We start from the raw sequence: 12,067 nt of genomic DNA, 5'->3' as shown, positions 1-12,067 counted from the left end.
TCTTTTTGAGACAGGGTCTCCCTGTAGCCACAGCTGGCCTGGATTCACTACGGAGACTAGGCTGGTCTTGAACTCACAGAGATCCGCCTGCCTCTGCCTCCTGAGTGCTGGGATTGCACCACCATGCCTGGCATTTTTAGGGATTTTAATGCAAACTGTGATTCAGTAGATAGGGTGTGGGATGGAGGAAGATGGGGAGAGACACTGGAATTCCAAAGATCACACTTTTGAAATCCCAAGACTACCATGTCTTGAGGAATCCCAATCTAGTCTACAGGAAGGTAAGAGTCCTGTGGGGGGAACCAAGCTCCTAGGCTCAGTTGACACCAGCACCAAGCACCAGATATGGAGGAAGCCACTTTGGACCTTCCAGTATACTGTAGACCCATGTGTGACCCAGCCAACCCACTGAATCGTCAGAAGTGATAACCTGGCTTTCATTTGTTTTGCAGGGCTGGAGACTGAACCTGAGCGCTTGCACATGCCAGGCAAGTGTGCTTTACTACTGAGTTGAACGCTCAGCCAAACTGTTTAAAGTCACCAAGAGGTTGTTGCTATTTTATGTCACCAAGTTTTGGGGTGTTTGTTATATAGCAACCTGTAATTCAAACAAGTTGATTTTAAGGGATCCCTTTGACTGTAGCTTGGACAACAGGCTGAAGAAAGTGGAGACAGGTCAGAAGCAGGTTGTACCCTGAACAACCAAAGGGGAGACTTTTTCTACTTTGCATGAAAACCCTGATGGAGTCTAGCAGCAGCCAGTGGGGGAGAATTGCTTAGATCTATTCTGAAATAAGGACTGACAGGATTGGATGTGGGGTAGAGTCACACATGACACTATTTGGGGACTGAGTATCTCGAGGGAAGTGAGGTAGGCTGTTACCCAGCATGAGGATGTCTGCAGGAGGAACAGATTGCCTATCATATATCAAGTAATGATATCAAGAATAAAATTTGAAGTGGGGTGGTGGCAGAGAGATGATTCAGCAGTTAAGAACACTTCCAGTGGACCCAGGTTTGGTTCTAGCATCCACATGGCAGTTAACAACTGTCTATAACTCCAGTTCCAGGGGATCAAACACCCTCTTCTGACCTCCATGGGCACTACATAACACGAGTATACTCACATACATGCAGGCAACACACTCATACACATGAAATAAAAATAATAAAATACTTTTAAAAAATAGAATAGAATTTTGTAAGAGATCTTTTAGAAACTAAAAAAATTTTAAAGTGGGGTGGGGATGTGGCTCAGTGGTAGAAAGTTTGCATACCATGTGCAAGGCCCTGGGTTTCATCCCCAGCAAGGTAATAAATACATAAACAAAAATTTTAAAGTCATTAGCATGGTTAAGCAGGGGGCTGGGTGAGATCACTCACACAGTCAGTACAGATAAAGGGGTTAAGGATTAAGATCAAGAAGTAGGAGCAGCAGCCAAAGTGATCAAGCACAGGCACTTTTGCTATATTTCACCAATGGCCCACAAATGACCTTTATAAGACAAGCTCTAGTTAAGTGAAGAATATAAACCTGTGGTTTAGGGTGAATTCAAGAATATAAATAAATAATGGCACTGGAGAGATGGTGCAGCAGTAAAAGCACTGGCTGTTCCTGCAGAGGACCTGGACTTGATTCCCAGCATCCACATGGTGGCTAATCTGTAACTCCAGTTCCAGGGAATCTGACACCCTCTTCTGACCTCCTTGGGGATTGCATGACATGGGTGCACTTATACACATTCAGGCAACACTCATACACATAAAAAATAATATAAACTCTGCATGTGTGGGTGTTTGTACATGTTCATATGCATGTGTACAGATCCATGCAGGGATGCATGCATGTGCATGTAGGCCAGAGGTGGATGTCGAGTGTCTTTCTCAATCAGTCTCTAAGTTATTTTTGAGACAGTTTCTCACTAAACCTAGATCTTACTGATTTAGCTAGAATAACTAGTCAGCAACCTCTGGGTTGCCAGGTGTACACCATAGTGCCTGGTTTTTACAGGAGAGCTCTGAACTTGGGTCCTCATGTGTGCACAACAAGCCATTTACTGGATGAGTCAATACCACCCCACCCACAGCTCATAATTTTTTCTTTTTAAAATATTTTATTATTTTTATGTGTATGAATGTATTGCCTGCATGTGTGTAAGCACACCCATGTTGTGCAACTTCCTCAGAGGTCAGAAGAGGGTGTCAGATACTCTAGAACTGGAGTTACGGACAGTTTTTAGCCACCATGTGGGTGCTGAGAATTGAATCCAGGTCCTCTGCAAGAGCAGCCAGTGCTCTTAACCACTGAGATCGCTCCACTCCATAACTTTCTTTTTAAAAGATTTATTTTATTATTTATAGTATAGGGGGAGGAGTGCCCAAAGAGACCAGAAAAGGGCATCAGATGCCCTGGAGCTGCAGTTACAGGCATTTGTGAACCACCTGATGTTGGTGCTGGGAACTGAACTCACGTCTTCTAGAGAACAAGTGCTCTTGTAACTGCTGAGCCATCTCTCCAGTCCAACCTCTACTTCCATTTGTTTTTAAAGACAGAGTCTCACTATGTAGCTATGGCTGGCCTGGAACTCAATGTGTAGACCACGCTGGCCTCAAACTCAGAGATCTGCCTGCCTCTGCTCCTGTGTGCTGGGATTAAAGGCATGTGCCACCAGGCCCAGCTCTAAGTAAACTCTTTAAAAAAAAAAAAAAGTTGTGGTTTTTTGGGGGGTTTTTGTTTGTTTTTTTGTTTTTTTTTGTTTTTTTTTGTAAAGGTGAGCAAAGAAATGGAGCTGTTGTGGCACCTGGAGGGAGTTAGGGTTGATTTTATTTTCAGAATGGAGAAATTCCAGTAGGTTTGTGTAAGGGCAGGAAGGACTCTGGCACCATGTGCTTTAAGGGATGGATCTAATGCAGCAACAGAGGGGTTGGCAGCAGACAGAAGCAGGCAGCTGATCCCCTGACAGGGAGAGGAGCACCTGGGCACAGATGCCTGAGACGGAAATGCTGGAGGTGGAAGCATTCAGCAGTTCAGCAAGGTCAACCTTGGAGAGTGAGGATAGGGAGGGTTTAAGGAGAGCTGAAGGCACTGTGTGAGTAGAGCAACACAATTCTGGTGAGACAACATTTGGTAAGTAACATCCTTGTGGAGAAAAGCAAACAAATACAGTTTCACTAGAAAGACAAAAGGAGGTTGTAAGCGACACTCTGTGGCAGATGAGCAGAACTATCTGACACAATTTGAGCTTGCTATAGCAAGAAAGTCTAACCCATTCCGGCATTCTGTTCCCCATGAGACAACCTATTACATAGGCTCAAACAATGTTCTAATTGTTTAAAAAAAAGGACAAAATGGGGCAGTGAAAGTTGGCTGTTAAAGAACAGAGTGCTCCCAGACCCATGCAAACTCGAGCACACAAAAACCCAGGACATACTATGGAAATGGGCAGCAGGCCCCAATCTTAGTGGAAGAATTATTGGCAGCTGATAACTGCTGGTGAGGAAGAGCTGATCTTCTTAAAGGGAGGGACTCTAGATAGCCTGACTAGACTTCAGTGGATGAACTTGCAATGAGGGACATCTGGGGACACTAACTTGACATGATAGGCCTTAACACAAATTGACAGAATGTATGAATTCCGGGGTGGGGGTGGGGCTATGGGAGAGGGTCAGTGGGGAAGGGGTATAAAGATGATTAAGATGTTCTGCATGAAATGCACAAAAATTCATAAAAAATTTTAACAGTCTAAACAGAGCTTCCTCCAGTGTGATCTGACCTTAGTTTTTTTCGTGTGTGAGTGTGTGTGTGTGTTCTGCAGTTTTATAACTTTATTTGACTCTTGGCAGTTAGTTCTCATCCTCATTGACTGTCTGGAGATTTTTGAAAATGGTTAACAGGGCCGTAAGTGACCAAGGTGTACAGCTTGTTCCCGAATTCTCATCCTCATTGACTGTCTGGAGATTTTTGAAAATGGTTAACAGGGACATAGGTTACCAAAGTGTACAGCTTGTTTGGCTAATCCTCATCCTCATTGCATTTTCTGGACAAATGAACTCGGATACAATATGGAACATTCCTTTGGCCCAGGCAGCTTTGTTGAGCCTGGTATTAATGTGCACATTTGGAGTACTCATCTCCTTCATGGCGAATTTCTGGATTTCTCTGAAATCGGGCACATTTGCTGAAGTCCACTCCATGGATACACTTGTGAAAGTCGATGGTGTATTCCTGGGTCACCACCTTGTTCATGGCAGAACAGCCATCTTCTCGCCATCCTTCTTTGAGGGAGCCATTCCGCTGGGCCCAAGTTGGAAAGTCTTAGTTGTCTTTGAACCAATATTGTTAGGCCAAACCAGAACCTCAGCCTCCTGAGGGCTAGGATTACAAGCATGCTCCATCAGAGCAGACTACTTATTTATTTAGTCTTAAATATATATATTTTTAAATATTTTTAAATTTTTTATGTGTTTAAACACTTAAGTGTTTTGTCTGCATTTATATAAGTGCACCATGGAGGCCAGAAGAGGATGCCAGATCTCCTGGAACTTGAGTTAGGGACAGTTGTTAGATACCGTGTGGGTGCTGGGAACAGAACCTGGGTCCTCTGCAAGAGCAACAAGTGCTCTTAACTGTTGGGCTATCTCTGTAGCCCCTATTTATTACTTTTATTCAGCTTGTTTGGCTAATCCTCATCCTCACTACATTTTAAATGAAAACACAGGCAACAACAAAGTAAACTAAATTCAGAAAGCTTGGCAGAAAAGGGAGGAGACAGGGCTGTGGGTGTGTCAGTGGTAGTATGGGGCTTAGCATGTATAAGGACCTAACTTCGATCCCAAGTGCCCACCCCCTAAATAAGGGAGAATGAATACCATCTTTTTCCCCAGGAGCTCCTCTTCCAAACCCAGCTCCTGTCAATTTTCCCAAAGAAACAATGTTACTTTTAGCCTCCCTTCTCAGGTTCCTGGACTGTAGCACCACTGTCACAATAGGTAGGAGCCAGGACAGAGGACTCAAACCTCAAGGCTCCACCCAGCTCCTAACCACCACCAACGACCTTCAGATCCCCTCACATGCCTTTCTTTTTGTTGACCCAGATACTGGTTGGTTTCTTTGTGCCTCTTGTCCCCAGGGTGCACCAAATCTCTTATCAAGGAGGCATCAGATCCATTGCCACCTAAAGCTGCCAACCTGCTTATCTGCTCTAGACCTGCCCAGGCAAGGGCTGTTCCCACAATTCTCCTTTCTTTGGGAACTCACTCTGGAATTCAGCCCCTTTCTCCTTCCTCCTTTCATGTGCACTGATGGCCAGCAGGGTGGAGGAGACCTCAGGAGCAATAGACCATGATGGGAAGGGCGCAGGCTTGGGAGTAAATCAGACTTGGCACAAAATCCTGCCTCTTCGAGATTATCTGCACTGTGGGAAATTTTCTTAATCACTAAAAATTTCTTAACTTCCCTGAACTCAGTTTTTGCTTTGGTAAAATAAGGATAAAACCTACTTTGAGGGCTGGAGAGATGGCTCACCGATTAAGAGTGCTTCCTGTTCTTCCAGAGGACTTGAGTTTCGTTCTCAACACCCATATCAGTGGCTAACTACCTGCCTCTAACATCAGCTACAGGGAATCAGACATTCACTTCTGGCCCAATACCCATGAGCTTTTGGGTCAAATAAAATTTAGGATGGTCTTTTCAACCAATTAATAATTCATTATAAATATATTCATCCATTAATATTTATTATAAACATTTATTAATATTATCATATTATACCAGTGCAGTTTTAAGAGAAAACGGCCCACCAAGGCAAAAGACATGATGCAGCATAATCCAGCACTCCTGGAGGACAGACAGCTCCTTAGGAAATATGGCTGACAGGGAGGGATAGGAAGGAACACAGGCAGGAAGGCAGGGGGAAGTGCAAGCTGGAGCGGACAGACAGGGGAGCGGGACCCTGGGGATCCTCCAAGGAATCCTGTGTGACTACTTTTCCCCATACTTGTATATCTGCTTAGACCTAGTGGGCAGAGAACTGTATACGATACATTCTAAAATACCACCTCACATCACTTGCTGAATCAAGAATATAAATATACAACGCAACAACAACAACATAACAACCCAATTAAAATCTGGGCATGGGGCCAGAGAGATGGCTCAGCAGGAAAGGACACTTGCCGCCAGATCTGACAACCTGAGTTAAATCCCTGGAATCCACATAGTGGAAAGAGAAAACAGACTCCTCAAGTTGTCCTTTAACCTCCACACATGCACAGTGGCACACTGGTGCTCCACACACAAACATACCCCCACCCATACACACAGATAAAAAATAAATGCTAAAAAAAAAAGGCATGGCCTTGAACAGACACTTCTCCAAAGATATCCAGATGGCCAACAAGCTCATGAAAACATGCTTGGACATTACAAGTCATTAGGGAAATCAAAGTCATGATGAGATACCACTTGACACCCAATACGATAGCTACTATCACACTCTCCACCCAATAACAAGTATTGGAGAGGATGTGGAGAAATCAGAACCTTTGTACATTGCTGATGGGGATGTAAATGGTGTCACTATGAAAAAAAACAGTATGGGGGGTTATAGGGGGTGTTCTTTAAAAAAACAAGATTAAGCATAAAATTAGCATATAACAATTTCACTTCTGAACGTATATCCAAAAGAACTGAAAGCAGAGCTTTGAGTATACCCATGCTCATAATAACATTATTCACAAGAGCCAAAAGGTGGAAGCAATCTCCGTACCCATCAACAGATGAATGGCTAAACAAAATGTACATACAGACAATGGAATATCACTTGGACTTGCCACTGAAGGAAATTCTGACACAAATTCTGACAGCATGGGTGGCCTTTGAAGGCATTATTCTAAGTGAAACAGACAGACACAAAAGGACAAACACTGACTGCCTAGACAGTCTGCTGGGTTGCTCTGCCATCCTCCAGGTCCCTTCCCCAACTCAGGAGGCCTTTAGCCACTAATCTAGACTTCTGTCCATTGCTCTCTGTTCCCCACTTCTCACAAGATAATGAAAAGTCTGAACTGTGTGACAGGAGACTCTACCTTAGCCTTCCTTAGATCTGCCTCCCCTGGAGTTCTTGCTCTCCAGTTTCTACATCAACAAAAGCAGGGAATGTTCCTTCAAAGACAAAGGAGACCACATATATGAAAACAAAGGAATACAGACCAAGGGTTTGTTACTCCCACACTGTAACTAGTATAAGTTGAAACCAATCGACATGTAAATATCTGACAGTAAGTCTGACCCAACCAGATTAGGAAATGAAAAGTGAAATCCAATCAGAGAGTAAGAGGTGGATCCCTGCTCCAGCATACCTCCAGGGAAACAATAGGGTTTTGATACTGAGTCTGTACCTTTAGAGAAGTGGAATTAGAAGGTAGGATCCCTTTCCCAGGTTACAGGTCACCAATACACCTAGCTCCTAGCATTTAAAAAAAAACATCTCTCCCTTCCTCCCTTCTTCCCTTCCTTCTCCCCCCTCTCCCTGGGTGAGTAGCCCAGGCTAAATTCATTATATAGTTGAGGATGACCTTTGATATTCCTACCACTACCTCCCAAGTGCTGGGATTACAGTCAAGTGCTATCACAAGGGATTTATTGGGTGCTGGGGATCGAACCCAGGGTTTCATGTTTGCCAACTCTACCAGCTGGGCTTCATCCCAAACCTTCCTTGTTACCTTGAGAAGATTCTTTTCCATGTTTAATTATAGGGATTGCTGCCTTAGTCAATGCATTATTGGAGGGGTGAACATAAAGCAGCTCCTTTAGGCTTATAAAAGAACTTGTAAGATGAGGTTACAGAGCTTTAAGTGGCAGCAGTAGGGACTGGCACTTTAGAATAAAACAGCACTAAAGGGCACACTCTAGTTTCCACCTGCTTCTTTTCAGGACCTTTTCCGGTGTGAGGCTGTCAGGGCCTCAAGGAATTGCAGGACTGGTCCAGGACGGGGTAGAGGGTTTTGAACAATTGTCTTACAATGGGTTAGCAAAGACTTTCACCTACCTCCTGGAGAAGGTGTGTCGGGTATGCTGGTCATGGCTACCAAGGACCTTGAGGGAGGGGCAGATCTGTAGGAAGAATGGAAGGGAATGAAGTGAGCTTCTGAGGCAGCCGGACATGGAGATTCCCAAGAAAGCCTTTGGCACCAGATTTTCCTGAGTCTCTTCCCCACTTCCTCTTTCCCCATGGATATCATCCACACTGCTTCTCTTCCTGGATCTCCTCAGGTTCCATGTGCAGATCCCTCCCCGAGAGCAGATCCCGGCTCAGGTGACCTGGGACGTGCCACCTAGGCGACCTTTTCACCGGGCTCCCACATTTACCGGGCCTGAGAAAGTTAGGCAAAAGTCAGCAAGTGGGCAGCGGTCCGTTTTGCCAAGGTGGATCCGGGTACCTGGGCCACCTGGCCGCCAGACCCTGCGGAGCCATCCGCTAGGTGTCAGGAGAGGGCCGGGAGGTTAGGCCCGCCCGGGAGGGTGTGGGACGGGGGCCGCCACGCAGACCCGGCCCGGAAGCCCAGACGCCCCCCGGCCGGGCTCCGACTCCGCTCCCCCGGCCGGGCCGGCTCCCCGGGGTCCCTTCATGGGCTCGCGCGCCGTCCCCGCACAGCCTCCCGCACTCCCAGGCCGGAGCCCCGAGGGCCGCCCGAGGCTGCGCGCCGTCGAGGGTCCCGGGGCCGCCGCGTTACCCGCGCCGAGGCTTCGGTTCCCACCGCGGTGGCCGAGTGCGCGCGGACGACGTCTCGCTCGGCCTCCCGGGCCCCTCCTCCGCTCTCACCTTTCCAGTCCGACGGGCCGCAGGGGCCGGGCCCGACGCCGCTCGTCCTCCCGAACTCGCCGGGGGTGGGGGTGGGAACGGCCGAGCTTTGCCAGGGCCCCGCAGGCCGAGCGGGAGCCGCGTCGGGGACCCCGCGCCGGAGCCAGCCGCCGACAGTCGCGCAGCGCCCGGCCGAGGCTGGCCGCAGAGGGGGTGGGGGCGGCGGCGGCCTGGGTGGGACAGGAAAGAGCCGAGAACCGCCCTCTGCAGGTTCCCTCTGCCCGCCGCAGCCTCTGCTCCCGCGGGAGGAAAGGCCACCTTCCCTCCTCCACTTGCCGTGCGCTCCATCCGGAGCCGCTTCCTCCCTCGTCCCGGGACTGAGGGGCGCGTCCATCTCTCCCGGTTTCCGCAGCTGGAGTTTTCAAGCGTGCAAAGTTACGCGCGCAGCCACTTGGGTTTGCGTGTCACTTACACTAACAGGTCTGAAAGATGACTTGGTGGGCACACCCCCTGGTGCTGAGGCGCCAGGTGAAGCGGGGCGAGAAACCAGGCCCCACCTGGGCCTCATTCGACCTTCATCTGAGGCTGTGGCGTGCAGAGGTTAAGAGCCTTGGCTGTGGTCTGGTTGAGGATCGAAGGGTCCAGCCCAGCTGTTTGCCAGCTGCGTGGCTAGGGGCAAACTACCAAATGCCTCTAAATTCTGCTTCCTCAGCCCTAAAATGGGGGCTGAAAGTGGTAATTCCTGTAAAACGCTGTCATAGCCCTACCTAGCACATGGCAAGCTTCTCAACTTAAACATTCATCAATGGCATACTTCAGCTGCTGCTTGACTCACTTTGTGGCCGGAAATGCTCCCAAATTAACCAGAGGAACTGAGTGACTAAGAGGATGTAATTCTGTATAACACATTCTGGAACTGGCTTTGCTCTGTAACCTTGGACAAGTTACTTCTGATACTCTTTTGGGGACAAAACCTGTCATACTCCATAGTGTTACTGTGGGGTTGGAATGGGTGGATTAGAACCTAATGTGACATACAGTATGCACTCAGTAAACATGGCTAGTGTTAGCTTGGTCTGCTGCTTAGGGTCTGGACCTCATGGTTGTCTGCCTTCCAGGCAGTGAGGCAGCCTTTTGTACTTCATACTAAGGTGAAGTCCATGGTGGGGATCCATAGTTATATATGCCAGTAGGAAGACAGGTATCAGATTTGGGGTGTTCACTGGGGAAAGAATGAGAGGCATAAAAAGAAAAACAAAGCCATAAAGGAAACAATAATTGCTTTTATTCCTAAAACGCTGGTTACTAAAACCAGAAGAAGAAAAAGACTAAAACAAAAATCAGAAAAATTCATGAAATTGACTGTAATTTTATTTTTAAAAGGCAAAGCAATACCAGTGAAGAAAGTCCTGAGTGAGAGACTGCCATCCAGGAAAGGAAAAATAAAATAAAAAAGGTATGTAGGCAAGGTGTAATAAAAGTCCTTTGGTTAGTTCTCAGATAAGAGAATGTCTCAGCCGGGTGTGGTGGCACCTGTCTTTAATCCCAGTCCTCAGGAGGCAGAGGCAGGCAGATCTCTGTGAATTCAAGGCCAGCCTGGTCTACATAGTGAGTTCCAGACCAGCTGGGGCTACAGGGAGACCATGTCGCAAAAAGACCAAAAAAAAAAAAAAAGGACAGACACACCATACACACACGAGAGACAGAGAAAGAGAGAGAGGGGGAGAAAGAAAGAGAATATTTCATAGAAAAGGATTCCAAAGGAAAATGACTGCTTCTATTTATTTACTCCAACTGGCCATAAAGTGTAGGACTGATTTCCTGCTGATTTGCTGTCAGTGTCATAATTTTGGTTGTTCATGATCTCTCATAAGCATCTTTCTGTTTTTTGAGACAAAGTTACTCTGTAGCTCAGGCTGACTGGGAACTCATCATGTTGTCAACAATCCTCCTGCCTCAGCTTCACAAGTGCTAGGATTACAGGCCTGATCCATCATACTTGGTTTCTCATAAGCATCTTTTCCTCTTCAAAACAAGAGCTGGGCGTGGTGGTGCATGCCTTTAATCCCAGCACTCGGGAGGCAGAGGCAGGCGATCATCTACAATTTGCCCTTACAGACATCTATAGAGTACTCATGCAAAACATAATATACATTCATATAGAATATTCTCCAGGGAAGATCATAATTAAGGTCATAAAATAAATAGCACTTGGGAGGCAGAGGCAGGCGGATGTCTGGGAGTTCAAGGCCAGCCTGGTCGCTACAGGGAAACCCTGTCTCAAAAAGACCAAAAAAAAAAAAAAAAGTATAAGCCTGTAGAAAAATAGGTTCCAATATGTACATGCTCAGTACCCTTTTATTTGGCATAAAAGGAGGAATTTTGCAAGCAGTTGTACATTGTGCTCTTTGATGTATACTATTTATCCTGACTGTATCTTGTTTCTACAGTTCTCTGAATCACAGACTGGCCTCAAACTTTCAGTCCTACTGCCTCAGTTTCTCCAGAGCTGGGATTACAGTTGTGTTACCACGCCATACCACAGCTCTCTGTACTCTTACCCAGCCTGTCACTATTGTCCTTCACAGCGCTGGGGGCTAGAGGATGTATCTGCAATTAGTCCTGTATAGAGGTGTGTGGATAGATGGATGAAGCCTCATGAAGACCTTCAGCGTTCTCCAAGGGTGAAATACTAAGCTCTAGAAATCAGAGCAAGCCACCCTTTGTCAATAGGTCCCCAGGGACCTCCCGGCAGACAGGAGACAGGTGATATTCATCTCACCTCATTTTATTGACTTTCTTGTGTGGTTGCCAGGGTAGTTGTCTACTAAGCCCTTGCCTTTTCCCTGGACAATGCTTTCATTTTATAAGTTGGGGTAAACAGTATGGTTTTCAACTGAGACAATCTACCCTATGTAAGTATATGGGCCTTTTCCCTGCCTCCTTGGAGTCTACAGCAGGGTCACATGCTAATAAAGTACCAAGCTCACAGTTTTCCATTTTCCATTACCGAGTACTTCTGTTGTAGCAGTTACTGACTGCTTCTCTCCCCCATCAGACTTTAAGTCCCTAGAAGTTGGATCTGGCCCACTCCCCAAAGAGGACCTGCTTCTTGGGGAGAAGAGAGCCAACAAAACCCTGGATGCAAAAGGCTTGAACTGAGTTTCCCTCGCTGTTTTATCATTTTGCTGCTTCTTCTTCTTCTTCTTTCTTCTTCTTCTTCTTCTTCTTCTTCTTCTTCTTCTTCTTCTTCTTCTTCTTCTTCT

General features: G+C 46.6%; 1 protein-coding gene and 1 non-coding gene across 5 annotated transcripts in view; one reads left to right on the top strand and one right to left on the bottom strand.

Moving 5' to 3' along the window:
* Smagp (small cell adhesion glycoprotein) overlaps positions 1 to 9,561 on the bottom strand; it is a 23,669-nt gene extending 14,108 nt beyond the window's left edge. Inside the window, exons 1-2 of one of the 4 annotated variants that reach the window (XM_029566879.1) lie at positions 9,274 to 9,561; positions 8,049 to 8,113 (exon numbers count right to left, since the gene is read on the bottom strand). In XM_029566879.1, the coding sequence (XP_029422739.1) occupies positions 8,049 to 8,082 (34 nt within the window). In that variant the 5' untranslated portion in view covers positions 8,083 to 8,113; positions 9,274 to 9,561. The other 3 variants (XM_029566878.1, XM_017799859.2, XM_008840010.3) reach the window with 3 other exon arrangements.
* On the top strand, positions 3,195 to 3,320 carry LOC115071525. The gene has a single exon (XR_003850603.1). It is a non-coding gene; the product is annotated as a small nucleolar RNA SNORA28 (small nucleolar RNA).
* Positions 9,562 to 12,067: the final 2,506 nt, after the last annotated feature.

Source organism: Nannospalax galili, unplaced genomic scaffold (genome assembly GCF_000622305.1).
Source record: "Nannospalax galili isolate Female #2095 unplaced genomic scaffold, S.galili_v1.0 scaffold979, whole genome shotgun sequence".
Taxonomy (NCBI): domain Eukaryota; kingdom Metazoa; phylum Chordata; class Mammalia; order Rodentia; family Spalacidae; genus Nannospalax; species Nannospalax galili.
Note: the sequence above shows the minus strand (reverse complement) of the source record. Positions and strands in the feature narration are given on the sequence as shown.